The sequence below is a fragment of the Mustelus asterias genome, chromosome 21 (genome assembly GCF_964213995.1).
Source record: "Mustelus asterias chromosome 21, sMusAst1.hap1.1, whole genome shotgun sequence".
Classification (NCBI taxonomy): domain Eukaryota; kingdom Metazoa; phylum Chordata; class Chondrichthyes; order Carcharhiniformes; family Triakidae; genus Mustelus; species Mustelus asterias.
The window spans coordinates 46,177,614-46,199,458 of record NC_135821.1 but is presented as its reverse complement, the minus strand read 5'-3'; the positions used below and the strand labels follow the sequence as shown (position 1 = coordinate 46,199,458).

The following is a 21,845-nucleotide window of genomic DNA, read 5'->3' as shown; positions in this document are numbered from 1 at the left end:
CAGAGCACATTCGCTTTATCCGCATTGTCCTGTTCATCAATATTGCCGGTGTGGTGAAATCAAACAGCACACTGTTGCAATGTTACTTGTGGGTAGTATGAATAGTTGGAACGCAGTGAAGGATGCCTTACTAAAAACAGTCAGATGTTATACCCAACCTGCTATTAAAACTGATAATGTCAGCCCAAAGTGCAAAGTGCTTACAGTAATTAGGCACCCTTTTAATCAAGAAAATTCACTAAAATGTTTGAAAAAGAACTAATTACTTGCACTTGCATGGAATTTTTCACAACTACCAGATGCCTCAAAGGATTTTACCACCAATTAAGTACTCTATCTTTTGAAGTGTAGTCACTGTTGCAATGCAGGGTATGTGGCAGCCAAGTTGCGCACAGCAAACTCCTACAAGTAGCAATGTGAGAATGTTTGGTGATGTTGATTGAGAGATAAATATTGACGAGGACGCAAGGGATAACACCCCTGCTCTTCTTAAAAATAACAGTTTGGGGTCTCTTATGTCCACTTGTGGAAGCAGTTGGAAGACTTGGTTTAACATCCTATCTGAAACATGGTGCCTCTGAATGCTCCCGCAGTACTGCCACAGGGTCAACCTTGCTTCTTGTGCTCAAGCCATTGAGTGGGACTTGAACCATGCAGGATTCTTGTGACTCAGAGGCAAGATTGGGGAAAAAAAGACGTTGAAAATTATTTCTTCCACCCCTGCCCCCACCCAATCGTAATATTGTGCTTTTGAGGAAAACCTTCTCAAGCACTTTGTCATTTCAAACTTCTGAGGTAGATTTTCAACCTGTCCCTCAGGCACCATTCATTTCATAGAATGGAATCATAGAATCCCTACAGTGCAGTGGAGGCCATTTGGCCCATGGAGCCTGCACTGACAACAATCCCACCCAGGCCCTATCCCCGTGACCCCACGTATTTACCGCACTAATACTTCTGACATTAAGGCGCAATTTAACATAGCCAATCAACCTAATCCGAATATCTTTTGGACTGTGGGAGGAAACTGGGGAGCACCCGGAGGAAACCCATGCAGATACGGGGAGAATGTGTAAACTTCACACAGACAGTGAATTGAACCTGGGTCCCTGGCGCTGTGAGGCAGCAGTGTTAACTACTGTGCCGCCATGCCGATTTTTATTTCATTGGAAATGAAATTCGGGCATCTTCTATTCTGGATAGTCTTTTATCGGGTGGCAAGGTCAAAGTTTGCATCGGTCTATCTTCTGATGCCAGTAGAATGCCTTCTGGAGAGTTCATTCCAAACCTCTGATGATGTTGACTGACCGTTCAAGCTTTGTACTTACGGTTCATTCTGAGATTCAAGCTCCCCCTCATGTGATGCCCAGTAACCCACTGTGAGCTATCCATTACATTGCATGACATACTGTGCAGAAAGTACAAGAGCCTTTTCAATACCTGCTACTAAAATTAAGGGATCAGACTCCCAGGGAGAATGTTCATGTGCTTTAAAAGTAATTTAAGAGATGTTTTTCTCCAAGGGCATCAGACAACTCTTCAATTGTGAAATTTTAGAAGCGAAAAACTCGTCTGAGTGCAACCAAGTAGCAAACACGGAATAAGTGTGATCTTGTCTTTCGCCAGTAACCCTCCAGGTAATGTACGCCAAGGCAAGCTTGTACTACTGCTGAAGCATGTACTAATTGCTAATGAATTTTAGCCTTCAGCCCTCACTGACAGGCAGCATAATGAGAGACTGATTCAACAATCTTCACGGATGACAATTTTTTTTTTTCCTGGCTTGTTTTGAAATTTTGACTTTAGTTTGTCAAAATGAATCACAATCTAATGAGATATCAGTAGAATGAAGGTGCTGACGTTACGTTATAATCTGCTTAATTATCTTCGAACAAAGATTATTTGTCTTTTTTGCAGTTCAACATTACCCTTCATTAAGCAGTTGAGGTCCAGAGGCAAAGGCCAATCAAATGCAGAACAAATGATTCTAAACTACTGTCTGAAAGCAGTTCTCAGAGACCAGGGTTTTTGATTTAATGTGTTGTGGCCAAGAATTTCTGCTCCTGCGGCACAAGTGCCAATCCCAGCTCGGATTGCGACCAAAGTTGCACTAGCTTTCCAAAGTGACCTGTTTTTGCTCCAGTTTCCACTCTAACACATTTGCTTTATCACCAGAAAAAAGCTGCAATAAACTCATGCAATTAACAAAGAACAAAGTGAAGCACTGCACAGAAACAGACCCTTCGGCCCTCCAAGCCTGTGCCGATCATGATGCACTAGCTAAACTAAAAAAAACCTTCTGGCCTTACTCGGACTGTATCCCTCTATTCCCTCCCTATTCATTTACCCATCCAGCTGCCTCTTAAATGTTGCTAATGCGCCTGCTTCCACCTCCTCCTCTGCAGCGCGTTCCAGGCACCCACCACTCTCTGTGTGAAAAAGGTCCCCTGCGCATCTCCCTTAAACTTTCCGCCACTCACCTTGAACCTGTTCCCCTTTGTAATTGACACTTCCACCCTGGGAAAAAAGCCTCCGACTATCCACCTTGTCTCTGCCTCTCATAATTTTGTAGACCCCTATCAGGTCTCCCCTCAGCCTCCGTCTTGCCAGTGAAAATTGGGTGGTATTTTAGAATGCAATTATTTTTCATTTGAAAAAATATTCTTCAATACATTTAAATCTGGTGAAATGTTACTTACCCAGTTGAAAATAGACACTGCAGTTGGTGTCTAGTTCCACAGCCTGTGAGCAAAGTCATTTTAAAATTTGAAAATTACTTTTAAAAACATTGTTCTAAGGCCATTTCTGGTAACAGATTCTTAGATAAATGAAAATATATTTTGAAATTTAAAAGCCTTTAAAATCTTTCTATTGGTGGCCTTGAAATTAAAAAAGTTAACAGTATCCTGAAAATAGCCACAATGAGCAGAAACATGCAATAGTGGTTAACCTGATCATGGACATGCCCACTTTTAGAGGCAGGGTAGCTTCCAGGATGGTGTATTTTAAACTAGGGCAGAAGATTGCAGAACGTCAGTTTGCCCTGGATGTAACTCATATTGGAATTCCTCATAATTTTGGGCTGAATTGGCCAATTTTGGGTGAATTGCCAGGAAAGAAAATGCAATGTATCGAAAATTCCAGAGCTGTGTATTGTTATGCTTGCATCATGTGCCCATGGAGCTTATTGGGAGGAGGGGGGCACACAGCTAGATTCAGCACCATTGTTGACACCATAGTTACATCACAGGGAGACAGTTTATGATTAAAAACACGAATGGGCTCGATTTCTGGCCTTGACACCAACAGGCATCGTCACGGGTGGGACGGGAAAATTTGGAAAGTTGGAAGTCAACCACTCTCCCATTTTTCCCGTACCGCCCACGGCAATATCAGTCTGTGACGGGGCTGGGAAACCTCAATCATTATTAATGACGCTCCATCGCTGACATTTTATTTTTGAACGCCCAGAGTTCAGTTAGTGGAAGGAAGGACGAAGCATTGACTATCAGGTCTCCATTGTAATGTAGATGGACTTTAACGATTACCACGAGCAAGTAGTTTGTCAAACTACTCCAGAAGAAGTATCTTCTACTTTGAACAGGTATATAGTACACCTGTCACTTCAGGACAAGTGAAGGAATACACTCGAAATGATCTGATATTTTCTGAAGTAATGGATATGGTACTACGAGGCAAGACCTCAGAACTAAAACCTGACTTGAAGCTGTGTTCCACGAGAATAATGGAGCCGTCTGAAAAGTCAGGGTATCTTCCTTGGGGGGCTCAAAGTGATCACTGTGCCACCATTCAGAAGAGGTGTGTTAGCCAAACTGCGCAAGGGCCGTTGTGGAATTGCACATATTAAAGAACTAGTGAGGAGTTATTTTTGGTGGTCTGGATTGGACACATTTGTACAGTGAGCTGTAATATGTTCTTCATGTGTGAATACACAAAACCTGCCACCATTATCACAGCTACATTCTTGGGAATGGCCAGAAGTGGCTTAGCAATAGGTGCACATCAACTTCGTGGCACCTTCTGAAGCACATATGTTCTCAGTAATGGGTAATGCTCATTCAAAGTGGCCAGAAGTCAACATAATGAATTCAAGTTCATCAGAAAAGACGACTGTGAGCTTAGGAAAAGTTTTAGTAGATTTGGATCCCCTGAGCAATTGGTAAGCAGCAACAGATGTGAATTCGCCTCTCAAGAATTTGAAAGTTTATTGAAGGAGAATGGCATTCAACATATTCAGGCTGCACTGTACCATCCTGCCATGAACGGACCAGCAGAACATTTGTTCAAACCATGAAACGCACATTTGAGAGCATCCGACAAACAAGTTTTGCTGATTAAACCAATTCCTCCTGATGTATAGGAAAACCGTTCATTCAACGACTAAAATCTCTCCTGCATTATTAGTGATGAAGAGACAACTACGTTCGGCATTCGAAAACTCCAAAAATAGAATAAATAATTCAACTGAGACAAGGACAGACAGAATGGTGGGAAAATAAAACAAACCATCATGTTTTCCACCAAGGACAAGGAGGGTTGGCCAGGAATGGACCATGCAAAGGTCCATTGACTTCGGGTGGGATTTTCTGGTTTCGGGGTGAGTGCTGCTGGAAAATCCGCTCTTCATGTTTTCGCTGTGTGGAGATTGCTGGTTCATAGAAATCATAGAAACCCTACAGTGCAGAAGGAGGCCATTCGGCCCATCGAGTCTGCACCGACCACAACCCCACACAGGCCCTACCCTGACATATTTACCCGCTAATCCCGCTAACTTACGCATCACAGGACTCTAAGGGGCAATTTTTAACCTGGCCAATCAACCTAACCCGCACATCTTTGGACTGTGGGAGGAAACCGGAGCACCTGGAGGAAACCCACGCAGACACGAGGAGAATGTGCAAACTCCACACAGACAGTGACCCGAGCCGGGAATCGAACCCGGGACCCTGGAGCTGTGAAGCAGCAGTGCTAACCACTGTGCTACCGTGCCGCCCTGAATAGATCCACCAAAGGACCCTCAATAATTGAGCATCTGATAGATTTATTTGGTATTCGAAATCTGATAACTTCCCAAATGATTAGCAATTAAAAGCAAAATTGTATTTTAGCTGCAGAATACGACACTCGCATATCAATCATAATTGATAGTGCTCGTCTGCACTGAGTGTTTCTGGAACCAGGGTGAACTTCATTATAATGAATATCCCTCATTCTTTTCAAAACGTAGGGCAGGATTTAATGTCCAACCCGCCATTGGCTGAGTTCAGATGTTCTGGTCCTGTTCTTGGCGACAGGATTTCCTGTTGAAAGCACTCCCTCACCGCCAGGTAACCCACGGCAGGGGGTGCACTGTCTACATGAATGGCTGGAAAATTCCAGCCACTAATTTTTGCAGTGGGAATGATGGTGAAACTGTTAGCGTTCACCATCATTACTCCACTGAAATGGACAGCAACTTCCAGAGTCTGCACCTAATGTGGGACAAAATTCTCCCAATCCATCTGTAGGAGGGAATAAACAAGGAGTCTTTGAGTCTGTGTCATGCTTCAGTAAAACGGTTTTATTTCCACATGCACGAGGGAGAATCAGCCCGGAACCAGTGAAGTCCAGTCTGTCGCTCGGCTGATTCTGAAGATACAAAGGCTGTACACATCACTTCTGTTCTTTGGGATCCAGAGTATTGTAATACAAGATATCATTGATACGAATAGCTTGAAGTGATTATAGTTGATCACATTAGACGGGTCTATTGTCTTGGGTACTTTGCATTAATCGGTTGTGTCCGGCTATCCTTGTCTATCTGTTTTGTGATACAAAAGCGATGTGTGTGATAAATAGGTTTCGATGATGTGATAACTGTCCAATCTCCCCAGTTTCTCAGAACAATGGCTTCTCTCGATTCAGTGAAGCCTTGCTAATCAGCATCGACCCTGCATTGTTCGCCAAGGCCTTGAAATTATCTCACCTGTAAAGTAACTATGCTGGCAGTCTGAGATATTAATTGGGTATGTCTGCCCACAGCTACGGTGGGCCCTGTATGTTAACCCTTTCTTCGACATTCCTTCTCCTGTTGTTACATGCACAAACTGGATTTGCCCCACGCTGGATTCTGCCCTGCTATACCGTCCGCAGGGGGTTGGTGGAGGGCGGGCATGGAGAATCTGGCGGGAGCTGAAATGTTACATTGCAATTTTCCCAATGGAGGGTAAATGGCAGGTCAGTCATCCCACTGGCAGGTGGCATGAATGCCTTTTGCATTCATTTGCATCTCATGAATGCTCATTAAAACAGCTGTCCACCGGATCCCATCAAACCTTCCAATCTTGCGTCATGCCAGTTTTGAATGTCAAAACTGGTTGCTAAATATCACCCTGCATAAAACTGCCTTCAGTTCACCAGAGACTTTGAGGTGAGTGCTACAAAGTCTTTTTTGTCAGAACGCTGTGCTGCTGCTGATGCGCTGTTCACCACCCTCCCAGGTCAGACCGGTTCCTGACTCCGTCATTGTTATATATTTCAGTGGTTGCCTAATTGCTACAAGATCAGATCACATGATCATGAGGTCATTGGGGTTTCACAGGCTTTTGTCTGAGTTTCATTTTCTGTTCTGCTAAGAGAACATTTCCTTCAATAAACCTGTCAAATCCCCTTGACTTGGCGCAAGGTTCAAACTGACATCGGGAAAGAGGAAATCCGCACCCCAGAGATTGCTGGATCTTTGAGAACAGTTTGTTTCAAGATCAGGAGCAAGCACGATTGCTGTGCCACCAACCACACATTAATTGTAGAGCGCAACAGAAACAAAACATATAAAATGCAAACACTTCAAAAAGATTTACTGTGGAACACATTGACAGGATTTGATTGGACTTAATGACACTCAAAAAAAACTTACATCCATATTTCATCTTTCACATTCTCAGGGCGTCCCAAATCATTTCATAGCCAGTCTAGTCATGATTATCGTTTAAGCCAAAAGAGCAATTAATTCGTACACAACAAGGGTACTGAAATGGTAATTAAATAAATGAGCAATTAGTCTGTTCTGGCAGCGAAGGATAGTGCCATGGGACCTTTTGTTCTGCTTGGTCAGATCAATTTTGCCTCCAAACACTGTAAATCCAGCAATGCACAAATTCCTCAGTACTGCATCAAAGGATCAACCATCGATTATGTTCTCAAGTCAAGTTGGGCTTGAATCCACAACCTTCGAACTCAGAAACAAGGATGCTACAATTGAATCAAAGGTAGTGGGTCCCTTTCTCTTTTCATGAATGCTTGGTTTCAAATGCAAAGGCATTGAAATTACCAAACAATTTTGTCATTCATTCCTTACATTGACTTCTTTTCACCACTACTCTCTGCTACTTATCACTTAACCAAGTTACCACTGTCCCTTAAATAACATGAGCTTTTATTTTCTGAAAACTCAGTTATGAGGTACTTTACCAAAATGCTTTTGAAAATACATGTGTACAACATGCAATGCACTACCTTCATTATTGCTCTTTGTGACTTCATCAAGGAACTCAAGTCAGGTCAGTCAGATATCATCTGCTATGAACAAGTCTGTGCTAGCTGTCCCTTATGAGGCCCTGCTTCTCCAAATGAGGATTAATTTTGTCCCTAACGATGGTCTGCTGCAAATTCTCCGCCACTGATATTAGACTGATTGTCCTGCAGTTACCACGTTTATCTCTCTTCCATTTTTTGAATATTGACGCAAACATAAGGGCGGCACGGTGGCACAGTGATTAGCACTGCTGCCTCACAGTGCCAGGAACGCAGGTTCGATTCCTGGCTTGGGTCACTGCCTGTGTAGAGTTTCCACATTCTCTCCATATCTGCGTGGGTTTCCTCTGGGTCCTCCAGTTTCCTCCCACAGTCCAAAGATGTGCAGGTTAGGTGGATTGACCATGCTAAATTGCCCCTTTGTGTCAGGGGTACTAGCTAGGGTAAATGCATGGGGTTATGGGGATAAGGCCTGCGTGGGATTGTGATCGGAGCAGACTTGATGGACCAAATGGCCTCCTTCTGCACTGTAGGATTCAATGATTTGCAATCCTCCAGTACATTGGCACCACTTCAATATCCAAAGATGATGGAAAGATGGTGTTCGGAGATCCCTCAGCAACACAGTATGGATTCTACCTGGACTGGGTAATTTGCTGATTTTGAGTGGCGCCAGCTGACTGAACATCTCTTTTCAAAATGCTTTTATCCTATTCAACATTTCGATTGCTTCCACCACTCCACTTTGACAAAAACTCAATTCTCTTCTACGGTGAAGACTGTGACAAAGTAATCAAAGTAATCATTAGTCTTGCCTTCTGTCTCCACAAGAGGATTTTTCTTTTGCCCCTAATCAATCATACCATTGTTTTAATTATTATTTTACACTTTTTCTGTGTTTATAGAAGATGCGTGAATTCCCTTTTATGTTATTAACTAATATTCTATCGTACTCTCTGCTTGATCTTTTTATATGCCTTTTTAAATGTCCCCCTTCACTCTGTACTCCATCTGGTTTTCCACTGTATTCCGTATCTGGCATTTGTCTTAAACCGTTTTTCTGTTTAATTTTAACTTCTATTTCTTTTGTAATTTGTCGAGATCTAGCTTCAGATCCTCCATCTTTCCTCCATATGGGCAATTTACTTGGCTTGCAACAAGGATTGACAAGAATTTGCTCACATATTGTTTTCTTGGCCAATCCTTTTATTTTCCACTCCACCTGTGCAAGATTCTTCTCAAATCACAAAAAATGGCTTTCTTCAGGTTGGATATTTTCACTTTTGATTTGCCTTTGTCCCTTCCAAAACTACTTTAAATTATTATATTATTTATATTATGATCACTATTACCCAGTTGTTCTTCCACTGAAACACACTCCAGCTGTTATGTTTCTTTCCCTAGAGCCAGATCGTTGGACACGAAACATATTATGGAAGTTCTCCTGTGTACATTTTCAGAATGCTTTGCCCTTTTTGCATTCCAACCACATGCTCATCTGCTTTGCCTTTTGGCCTGCTTACTTTCTTCTCACTTTAGCCTATTTTCTGTTCTATTGCTGTTTGTCACTCCCAATTTTCTTTCTGCTGGTGCTCCTCCCTCTGCCAAAATTAGTTTGAATTCTCCCACACAGTTAAACTCTCTGCACAGACATTGGTCCAAGCCTTGGTCTCATGCAACCTGTCTCGTTTGTACGCAACTGCCCCTGCCCCAAAACTGCTTCCAATGCCTCAGAAATCTGCAGCTCCTTCCTCCTTTATCACTTATATTTTAATACAATAAGCTGCAGAAAATGAGAAAAAAGATGTGCGATACCAGTCGGACACTTAGAAAGCTTTCCATTACAAAATAGTATTGGCAATACTGTGAACAAAACAGAAAGGAAGCAAAATAATTTGGATGCTGGAAACCTAAAACAAATATTGATCTCTCAAGTTTCCTGGTAAATGAATAAAATGTTATAAAACAAAAACTATTCATTTAACAGGAAATAATGGTGTTGCCATTATGATTAAAATGGCTAAGTTGAGACATCAGAGTAAGTAACTCAACAAGGTGATTTCAAAGAGTTTCTGTCAAAAGGTAGGGTGTAGAAATTTTAAAAATGCATAAACAATCCTGCAGTGTTGAGTAATGTGCAACTAATTATTATATGTAGGTCAATCACATCATCGAGATTCAGTGTAAAAGCTTAGAAACCCAAATGTAACCATGGGAATGCAAGTTAATTACTTTTGCAAGTACCACCCCCTGATTAATGAATATTAATAACCATTGCAAGAAAAGGCCAGATGAGTTTAGGGAGATGAGAGTTGAAGGTTTGTAGCTCTTGAAGAAATGTTTTGGCGTCTAGTGGAAAAGGAACAGTTTCTATCATTGGACAAAAGTGACAGCAACTTTATAATGTGACTAAAGTACAAAGATGACAGTTTGTTCTAATGTTAGTGTAACAAGAGAAAATTACTTATAAGTGCCCCTTGCAGACTGCGTCTTAACATATATACATATATAGAAGCAAACTTACATGCGCAATGACACAAACATTTTGCTATAATCTCAAACCAATTAGTCACTTTTAGAACAAAAATTACATCCCCCTATTAATGAAGTTATTTATATAATCTGTTTGTATCTATCATTACATACAATGCTGAATTGATTTTAATAATTAGGAGGAAAGTGAATTCTAGTTTATCAACAGTGATAAAGGTACATATCACTGTTGATTATCTAGAATTCACTTATGAACCATCTTCCACCTCTGAGTTAATACATTTATGGGAAGAAAGAGGGAGCATGAAGAGTGTCAGAACACAAATGATCGAGGGGGTGGCAGAGAAATATCATAGAAGCTGGTTGAAACAATGTACAATCATGATGTTTGAGACACATCTGATGTATCATACTGGAGTGTTGCTGAAAAGGCACGTTTTGTCAAAGCTTTTCATCTTTCACTCAGCAGGACAATCACAAGAATACCACTGTCAGGGGAAACAACAACTCTATACCTAATGAGAAGCATGTGTTGATTGGTTGGCAAGTGGACTCTGATTGGCAGAGTTGTTGCCATGGAGATTTCACCAGTTAATGCTGACTCACAGTAAGCCATATATTCCAAATGACTGGAGGATTGTATCAAACAGCATTTCCCTTGTGCTGTTTACAATGGGCAAGGTACAGATCATGCTGTGCTTTTAAAACTCAACACAATGTCCCACGTTGGATGTGATTCGTATGTGGGCAACATTCATGAAATAATCCTTAGTGTGCTAATAATTACTTTGACAACCAATTTAAGATTGTCAGTCAGGCTCACATTTGCATGCACTGGAAACTACAAATATCAATATACAGGACATTGTTCTTTGCAGACAGGAAGAACCTGTACCCACCTTGTGCCTGTTTCAGTTAAACAAAATAAGTAATAGCCATTCACTGGTTCATTCCTCAGGGCAATGCCTTGGCCAATCAGTCAAGCTGCCTGATTAAAAATGCTCAAACAATGCTTGGCAGTTAATTAGCGGTCACTAACAACTGGTGAATTTTCCATGAAAATGCCTTGGCCAATCAGTGTCCATTTGCCAACTAATCACCATGCTCTTCTCATACAGTATAAAGTTGTTGCTTTCCCAACTTTGATACCCTTGTAATTGCCCTGATGAATACAAGATCATAGAATCCCTACAGTGCAGAAAGAGCCTTTCGGCCTATCGAGTCTGCACCGATTCTCCGAAAGAACATCTTGCCCAGGCCTTCCCTCCCATCCCTGTTACCCTGTACGTTTATCATGACTAATCCACCTAACCTACACATTTTAGGATACTAGGGGGACAGGTTAACATGGACAATCCAGCTAACCTGCACATCTTTGGAGTGTGGGAGGAAACCAAAGCTCCCAGAGGAAACTGACGCAGACACTGGGAGAACGTATAAACTCCACACAGACAGTCACCCAAAGCATTGAACCCGGGTTCCTGGCACTGTGAGGCAGCGCTAACCATTGTGCTACCCTGCCATCCCTCAGTGTTGACGAAATGTCTTTTTTCTGCAATATGCAAGTTCTGTACAACTAAATGACTATTTTTTTTAGGTGAACACATACTTTCCATAAGTACATGACCCATGCCGACACTTCACAGCATTACTGATGGAATATTGCGCTGTCTGATGTGCCATTCTTTGAATGCAACATTAAATCGAGGCCCCATCTGCCCTTTCGGTGGAAGTAAAATACTCCACAACAGAGAAGTTTTCTCCAGTGTCCTGGCCAATATTTATCTCTGAAATCACATTATTAGCTGGGCATTAACACGTTGGTTTTGGGGACCTGTGTTGTATGATAATTGGATGCTGTGTTCCTTACATCCAACAGCGACGACACTTCACAAGGTACATAATTGGCTGTAAAACACTTTCGAGAATCCTGAGGTTATCAAAGGTGCTGTAAAAATGCAAGTCTTCCTTCTTAACAGTAATGGATTTTGCAAGCGGGGGGCACTGTGGAGAAATACATCATTTTTGTATTTCTTCATCGGGCAAAATTTGCAGCCCTCTCCATTGCAGATTTTCCTGTGGGGGAGGGGGAAGCAGATTGCCATTGGCCGCAGGTGGGATCTTCCGGTCTCTTTGAAGTATACGGCATTTTTGCATGGTTCACCCATCCTGCCACCAATGAACCTGAGGCAGGGGTCACCTTCAGTAGGACCCGAAGGTCCCATTGTGGGGGGAGGGGGGGAGCGCTGGGAAAATTCCATCCAAGAATAAAAACAAAGTGGAATTGTTAGCTCCCCATTATCTGGTGTTAGTGATTCATTTCACTTTCGAAATGGTCATGAGGTGCTCGGAGCACATAGTTCCTTTTGTCAGAAAAAGGCATGCGATTCAGCCAGTCATAGAACAATGACAAAGAAAGGTACAGCACAGGAACAGGCCCTTTGGTTCTCCAAGCCCGCGCTCATCATGTTTGCAGCATGGAAACAGGCCTTTCAGTCCAACTTGCCCATGCCACCCAGTTTTTACCATTAATCTCGTCTCAATTGCCCGCGTTTGGCCCATTTCCGTCTATACCTATCATACCCATGTAACTGTCTAAACGCTTTTTAAAAGACAAAATTGTACCCGCCTCTACTACCACCTCTGGCAGCTTGTTCCAGAAACTTGCCACCTTCTGAGGGAAAAAAATTGCCCCTCTGGACCCTTTTGTATTTCTCCCCTCTCACCTTAAACCTATGACCTCTAGTTTCAGACTCCCCTACCTTTGGGAAAAGATGTTAACTATCTACCTTATCTATGCCCCTCATTACTTTATAGATCTCTATAAGGTTGACCCCACGTTTCCTACTCTCCAGGGGAAAAAAGTCCCAGTTTATCCAGCCTCTCCTTATAACTCAAGCCTCGGTAGCATCCTAGTAAATCTTTTCTGCACTCTTTCTACTTTAATAATATCTTTTCTATAATAGGATGACCAGACCTATACACAGTATTCCAAGTGTGGCCTTACCAATGTCTTCTACAACTTCAACAGGATGTCCCAACTCCTGTACTCAATGTTCTGACCAATGAAACCAAGCATGTCGAATGCCTTCTTCACCACTCTATCCATCTGTGACTCCACTTTCAAGGAGCTATGAACCTGTACCCCTTGATCTCTTTGTTCGATAACTCTCCCCAATGCCCTACCGTTAACTGAGCAAGTCCTGCCCTGGTTCGATCAACCAAAATGTATCACCTCGCATTTATCTAAATTAAACTCCATCTGCCATTCGTCAGCCCACTGGCCCAATTGATCATGATCCCTTTGCAATCCCTTTGCAATCCATGATGGACAGTTTTCACTGTCCATCATGCCACCAATCTTGGTGTCATCTGCAAAATTACTAACCATGCCTCCAAAATTCTCATCCAAATCATTAATATAAATGACAAATAACAGTGGACTCAGCACTGATCCCTGAGGCTGATGTGCCTCCAGTTTGAAAAGCAACCCTCTACAACCACCCTCTGTCTTCTATCATCAAGCCAATTTTGTATCCAATTGGCTACCTCACTCTGGATCCTGAGAGATTTAACTTAATGCAACAACCAATCTTGCGGTACCTTGTCAAAGGCCTTGATAAAGTCCATGTAGACAACGTCTCATCTACCCCATCAAAAAACTCAATCAAATTCATGAGACATGATTTCCCACTCACAGAGTGGAAATGATGCACTAACTAGACTAAAAACTAACCTTCTGTCCTTACACGGTCCATATCTCTCTATTCCCTCCCTGTTCATGTAGCCATATAGATGCCTTTTAAATGTTGCTGATGTACCTGCGTCCACCACCTCCTCTGGCAGCGCGTTCCAGGCACCCACCACTCTCTTCGTGAAAAATGTTCCCCACACATCTCCCTTAAACTTCCCCCTCTCACTTTGAACCTGTGCCCCCTTGTAATTCACACTTCCACCCTGCGAAAGAACCTCTGACTATCCACTCTGTCTATGCCTCTCATAATTTTGTAGACCTCTATCGGGTCCCCCCTCAGCCTCCATCTTTCCAGTGAAAACAATTCTAGTTTATTCAACCTCTCCTCACAGTCAACAGCCCTGAGACCAGGCAACATCCCAGTGAACTTTCTTTGCACTCTCTCCAAAGCTTCCACGTCCTTTTGGTAGTGTGGTGACCAGAACTGCACGCGATACTCCAAATGCAGCCCAACCAGGAAATGACTTCTCCAGTGAATGGTGCATGGATGGGGCGACAGGGTGAGAAAACCTACATTTGGCTGGGGGGAGGGTGAGGGATAGGGAGATAAAATGAAAGCAGCTTACCTTGTCAGGATCAGAGGCAGTAATCACCCATACACAGTGTGCATCGCTATCATACTGGACCGGGAAATTGGGGGACGAAATAACACCGGTGGGACCATTCAGATGTGCACCACATACTCGAGCTGTAACAAAAGAGATTAAAACAGTTCAGAACGGTGGAACTGTGTTCAATTAGTATGAAGAATTATCTGATGCCGTGAATGGACGCAAGTCTTGATACCATTAGAAATATCATTAAAGTCAATTTATGGTAAATTTTATCTCAATTCCCTTAAATTGAAGGAGAATAAGTACACAGTACGTGTGTGACTAAGGCTGGTGGCAACTTTCAAAATAGATTTGATACGTTTTGCAAAGGCATGGCAGTGCTGTCAACTTCAACAAGAGAAGACGCGACACATCTCATTAAATCGTTGCCCTCATAGCAATTACGACTTGTGCTGTTTTGTTTTAAAACAAATAATTCTCAGGATCAAAACTCATTTCAAGGAATTAGACGGGAGATTGTTTTCTGGTTCAGCGAGGAAATTAGTACAATGACAACACGTGACCACTTCTTGTGAGAAAATCTGAGAAAAGGAACTTCAATGAGACAATTTTACTTTGGAGAGCGAACAGAGGAGGACAATTAAACTGATACCAAGATTTAGGTCCATGAGCTACGTGCAGGGATTAAAAAAGCTCAGATAGAAACATAGAAGATTGGAGCAGGAGGAGGCCATTCGGCCCTTCGAGCCTACCACGCCATTCATCACGATCATGGCTGATCGTCCAACTCAACAGACTAATCCTGCTTTCCCCCATAACCTTTGATCCTGTTCACCCCATGGTTTACCCTGGAGCATGACAGAGACATACTCAGAGTTTATCAGTTCTAAGGGTTTTAGAAAAATGTACCCCTAACCCCCGTAATATCGGCAAATTCAAAAGCGGGAAAATCAACAATTTAGGTTCACACAGGGGTTAGGACCTGAGCACAACAGGATGCCCAAAGGGCCCGTGCATACCAATTCAAGATGGAACTAGCCAAGTAAGTTGCTTGGTGAAATAAGCGTATACGTCATAGAAAAATAGGCTAATTCTGCAATGCTTTAAAGGGGGAACATCGAGAAAATTCACTGACATGCAGTCTGCGAATTCCCACCCACTAGAACAAGTGGCTGGAAAATCACATCCTATGCACTGACTATCACCTGTCGTGCACTCCCCATGTGTAATTGTTGCAGATATAATTGCAGAATCAGTACTTTCTATGATTGACCAAGTGGACTCCAATGGGTTTTTTTTTCTAGTCTTGTTCCCCTAACATTAATTTGCAAAATAACAAAATGGTTGAACACAAACGGTTATGATTGAATTGTTCCAGTCATGCCACACAAATGATGCAAGTTTTCAAGTTCATCCAAGGGTCGATTCATTTCCTATGTCACTCATCAGCTCCATAAACTGGAAGACAGGGGCTCGAGTTCTGTCCGCATGGGAAAGTGTGGCTTTGTCACCAGTGGGGCTGAAAAGGACAGCAATCGGTGCGGCATTTGTATTCTCCTCTCACTGACAAATGATTTGTCCATTTTCATTTCTCCATTTCAACCTAGTGTTCCTTTTAGCCGGTGAATACTACAACATGTGGTGGGCGTTTCACCCTGGCAAGAATGAGGCCAGCTGTGATTATCCCTTCAGGTACACTACATGAGCTGAATCAGCTCCTATGGCATGAATAAAACTAATTTCTCTAAGTCTAATCACAGGTTTCAAGTATCGCTTCCAGAAAAAGGGAAGCTTCCTTGTGGGGAGCGAGCGAAAATTAAAACAAGTTACCATTTCTTCTCTGAACTCTGCCAGTCGCTCTTGATCAAAGGAGCTTTGGGACAGGGAAATTGAACACTTGCCAGCTTTGCAACAGCCAGATAACTGTATGTATTTCTGCTGTGCAAATTTCAAAATGTTGAATGGGAGCAAACAAAGCAGCAATTGTAATATTGCGCTCCTTGAAAACGAATCAAGTATTACTGACTCAAACAGAGCCAGATATAATATTAATTAGGCCAAAACGTGGAAACGCAAGACTTTTATTCAAGTGATTTTCACATTAATAATGCAACTGCAATCAACGTCATGCACCAACTGCAATAACTTAAGCACAAGTTATTTTGAAGATTGGATTTAAGATGACATCCCGGCATGGAATTTGGAGAGAAACACGGGGACGGCTCCGGTCCACAGGCGCCACTTAGTTCAGATCTGTTACTATTCATTCCCCAAACCCAACCCTTCCCACCAACTCCTCACTTGTCCGTGTCACAGATTTGTCAAGAACGTCTATCGCGTTTTTCCCCAGGGTGGTCAAGATGGGAAGCACCTCCAGGAAGATCATCGATACAATCATTTAGGTTCATTAGGTTAGCATTCATGTTGAGAGGTCTAGAATACAAGAGCAGGGATGCATTTCTGAGGCTGTATAAGGCTCTGGTCAGACCCCATTTGGAGTATTGTGAGCAGTTTTGGGCCCCATATCTAAGGAAGGATGTGCTGACCTTGGAAAGGGTCCAGAGGAGGTTCACAAGAATGATCCCTGGAATGAAGAGCTTGTCGTATGAGGAACGGTTGAGGACTCTGGATCTTTACTCATTTGAAGTTAGAAGGATGAGGGGGGATCTTATTGAAATTTACAGGATACTGCGAGGCCTGGATAGAGTAGATGTGGAGAGATGTTTCCACTAATAGGAAATACTAGAACCAGAGGGCACAACCTCAGGCCAAAGGGATGATCCTTTAAAACAGAGATAAGAAGGAATTTCTTCAGCCAGAGACTGGCGAATTTGTGGAACTCTTTGCCACAGAAGGCTGTGAAGGCCAGGTCATTGAGTGTCTTTAAGACAGGCTTAGATAGGTTCTTGATTGATAAGGGGATCAGAGGTTGTGGGGAAAAGACAGGAGAATGGGGATGAGAAAAAAAATCAGCCATGATTGAATGGCAGAGCAGACTCGATGGGCCAAGTGGCCTAATTCTGCTCCTATGTCTCATGGTCTTACGGTCTGATAGGTGGGAAAAGAACAATCCTCTCACTCAGATGGCACAGTGGAAATGGGTCCCGATTAACTAAAACAAAGCCTCCAAAGGAATCTATTTTAAAGATCGGAATTTTATCTCAGGCACTGAGAATCGGGCACTCCCAGGCCAGGCACATCTGGCAAGCCGAAATTCGATAGCACACCCCAACAACAGCTCCTGTATATTTAAGGGAACTTGTCCGTTTTGTGCCATAGGCTAGCAGCTCAACTGAGATGGCTTTAATCTATAAGACTTTTACTGCCAACATTGAGAGAAATCTTATTGACTCATCATTTCGGTCCTTGCCTCAAACCAATGACCCTGAAGTGTGAGGGGAATTCTCCAACCCACTAAGCAAGCAAATCTGCAGTCAATGATAAATTTGAACTCTGAATCTCCAAGTCAGAAACATCGTACTCCACAGTTCATGTATTGCAAACTATCAAGCAGAGAAACGTATGTCAGAAAACATTACCTATATTGCTTTCAATTTAGCTAAATAAAATGGTCGTTATTTTCCACTTGAACTATGGACACCTGATATTTTAAGCTTATTGCGTTACCATTAATTAATGGTCATCACCATGTAGGAAATGAGAGGTTTCTTTATAATTATTATAATCTTTCAGAGACACATTAAATATTGAAAACCCAGCTGTGGGATTAATTTAACTTTATGGTTTTTTCTACATCAGTAAGACTTCTCTGAACCTCTTTGCTCTGGGGTGAAGACTCTTCCTCATTAACAATATAAGAATGACTCCCCATCCACATTGAGAGCAGAGAAAAGTGTTTGCTTTTGGGTGTACAGTATATGTAGACAGATACAAAGCTAAATCTAGGAACAAAAACACAGGGAGGGATTTTCTGGCCCTTCACCGAAGGTGACCCCCCCCCATTGGCAGGATGAAGGAGCCACGCAAAACACCATAGACATCGGCGGGATCTTCTGGTTCTACCGGCAGCTCATGGCAAGCTGCCTCTGCTGCCAGAAAACACATCACGAGGGCACCAGGAAATCCCACCCTTGGTGATTCCCTTTTGCTACACCATTGAGAAAAAAACACATTGGGTGGGATTTTCCAGCCACGCTCGCCTCAAGACCTGAAAATCCCGCCTGAGGTCAACAGACATTTGCATGGTCCCTGTCCCACCTGCTATGATTCCCATGGCAGGCAATATGGGAAAATTCCACCCATTGGATGCCTGATCAAATGTGTTCAACAGGCTTTAGCATTCAGTTCAAGTTCGACTGGAATAGCCTGTAATATTATTAAATCTTTTAAAAAATATACAAGAGAAAGTGCCATTCACTGGTTCATTGACCTACATGTATGAACGCATAGAATAGAATCCCTACAATGCAGAAGGAGGCCATTTGGTCCATCAAGTCTGCTCCGAATCTCCAACAGAGCATCTTGCCCAGGCCCTATCCTGCAACCCCACATATTTACCCCACTAATCCCCCTAATCTACACTAAGGGGCAATTTAGCATGGCCAATCAATCTAACCTGCACATCTTTGGAGTGTGGGAAGAAACCGGAGGAAACTCGGGCAGAACGTACAAACTCCACACAGAGTGTTACCCAAGGCCAGAATTAAACCTGGGTCACTGGCGCTGCGAGGCAGCAGTGCTAATGTGACACCATGTCGCCTTTGCAAATTGTGCATGGAGTCTCCAGATGAACCTGACAATCATTATATTTATACCTTGAAAATAGTCTGTGATGATCCTGATTGGGATAAAATTCAATTGATCTTCAGAAACTGGATTTCTCTAAATTTAAGTCTATCAGCATATTTCTGAAATTTTCGTTAGACATTGGAGTGTCTCTGAACCATGAATATGCAAGAAAATTTATCCTGAATGCTAACAGCAAGGAACAAGAGGGCAAACAACTCATTCATTCAAGTCCAGTGGGTGCACAATGATAGAGGGAAATTAATTATTCGCAGGTCTGTTTTTTAACAATCAGCTGAAGATGAAAATCAATGAGTGTCAGCCTTTACGCAGTGCAAGGGCTCTCATATCCAAGTCACAAGGTTTTGGGTTCAATCCCCACTCAGAGACTTGAGTACATAATCCTGTCTGATACTTCAGTGCGGCACTGAGAGGTTGCAACTTTCAGGTCTCATTAAACTGAGGCCCTGTCTGCTCTCTCAGGTGGGCACAGAAGTACCATTAGCACAGCTTAAAGAAGGAGCTGGAAGTTTTCACAGTGCCGTGGCCAACTTTCACCTATCAACCCACATCATTAAAACGTCTGCTCATTAATTCCATGGCTGTTTGTGGCACCTTGCACTACACAAATTATCCACTGTTATCAAAGATTTTTGAAAGTTTTAAAGTTTTTTATTTGTTAGTCACAACTAAGGCTTACATTAACGCTGCAATCAAGTTAGTCTGAAATTCACCTAGTCATAGAAATCATAGAAACCCTACAGTACAGAAAGAGGCCATTCGGCCCATCGAGTCTGCACCGACCACAATCCCACCCAGGCCCTACCCCCATATCCCTACATATTTACCCACTAATCCCTCTAATCTACACATCTGAGGACACTAAGGGGCAATTTTTAGCATGGCCAATCAACCTAACCCGCACCTCTTTGGACTATGGGAGGGAACCGGAGCACCCGGAAGAAACCCACGCAGACACGAGGAGAATGTGCAAACTCCACACAGACAGTGACCCAAGCCGGGAATCGAACCCAGGTCCCTGGAACTGTGAGGCAGCAGTGCTAACCACTGTGCTACCATGTCACCACACTTCGGTGCCTGTTCGGGTCACTGCACCTAACCAGCACAAAGAGTCATCGAGGTTTACAGCATGGAAACAGGCCCTTCGGCCCAAGTTGTCCATTCCGCCCATTTTTTTAAAAACTCCTAAGTTCGTCCCAATTGCCCGCATTTGGCCCATATCCCTCTATACCCATCTTACCCATGTAACTGTCTAAATGCTTTTGAAATAACAAAATTGTACCTGCCTCTGCTACTACCTCTGTCAGCTTGTTCCAGACACTCACCACCCTGTGTGTGAAAAAATTGCCCCCCTGGACCCTTTTGTATCTCTCCCCTCACACCTTAAACCTGTGCCCTCTAGTTTTAGACTCCCCTACCTTTGGGAAAAGATATTGACTATCTAGCTGATCTATGCCCCTCATTATTTTGTAGACATCTTTCAGACTCAGAGAGGAAACTGGAGCATCCGGAGGAAACCCAAGCAGACACAGGGAGAACATGGAAACTCCACACAGACAGTGACCTAAGCCAGGAATCGAACCTGGGTCACTGGCACTGTGAGGCAGTTAACCACTGTGCCATCGTGCTGCCCCTTATAGTATAATATGTTACACCTTACATTACAGCGGTGACTGCACTTCAAAAATACTTCATGTGTTATGAAGCACGTTGCGGCACCGAGATCACAAAATGCGCTATATAAATGTAAGTTCTATCCATTTGCAGAAGCTTGGGAGAAGTTCACCTCTCAATCGACTCAACCAACAATAAGAGGAGGACATTCAAGTTAGAGGAGAGCGAATAAAAATAAATATTTGCTGTAGAAATGTGGCACAGATTCATCTGTCCCTGCGTAATATATACACCACAGCCAATCATTAATTTTGCATTCTGCCAGAAGACAAGAAATGCATACAGATACAACTTTGTCCCTCTTACTTCAATGTCACTTAATTCAAATTAGCTGCTAATTCCCATTTTGGAGCACTCCAGTTCCACTTTGATGTATAATTCAAATCATTGGATAATTCATTGCTTTCTGAAAGGGACAACATCCCATGTGTTGCTGAAAATGCAATGCCTAAACAATACTGTGGATATTTAATAAAGCTATTTGCATGCGTTACAGTTGACCTTACAGGTGTAAAATAAAGAATCCCTTTTTTTGGATTGGAAGATTGTTGCACAATTGTCAGAAGCGAGGCAATAAATTTCAAAACAATATTGACTGTCACAGCATTTAATTACAGCTAGGAGTAGCTGTTCAGACAATATGCTTCCTCAACTTTACAATTTTTGTCAACTTTTGAAGTAAAATTCCTTCCGCGGTTCTTCTATTATGGCCACCCATCTACTCAAAATGATTAATTTTTCACTCAATCCCCATTCCTTCAATCATGTGTTGACATGAAGGACACATCAAGTCACAGAAATGAAGGGATAAGGAAGAATAATGGTGCTGAACGACTGTGTGAAGGTGAAAGCTAGTCATCTGTTGCAGCATAGTAACTGTCAGTAATTCCTCACCTCGGCAGAATGGTCTGTGATCACTCCAAGCTGCAAACAAGTCAGCCAATTTCATACAGGTGATGCTTTTCGACCCTTGCAACTCATAACCATCATCACACGAGAACTGCACACTGGATCCCAGTCTGAAAGGAGAGAAAGAAACTGTCAATTCTTTGGAACACAAGGCATGGAAA

At 42.6% G+C, this 21,845-nt stretch overlaps 1 protein-coding gene across 1 annotated transcript in view; it reads right to left on the bottom strand.

The window, feature by feature from the left end:
* csmd2 (CUB and Sushi multiple domains 2) overlaps positions 1-21,845 on the bottom strand; it is a 1,866,499-nt gene that overhangs the window by 657,997 nt on the left and 1,186,657 nt on the right. Inside the window, exons 9-10 of the mRNA XM_078237109.1 lie at positions 21,670-21,794; positions 14,347-14,468 (exon numbers count right to left, since the gene is read on the bottom strand). Of these exons, the coding sequence (XP_078093235.1) occupies positions 14,347-14,468; positions 21,670-21,794 (247 nt within the window). The remainder of the gene's footprint in view (positions 1-14,346; positions 14,469-21,669; positions 21,795-21,845) is intronic.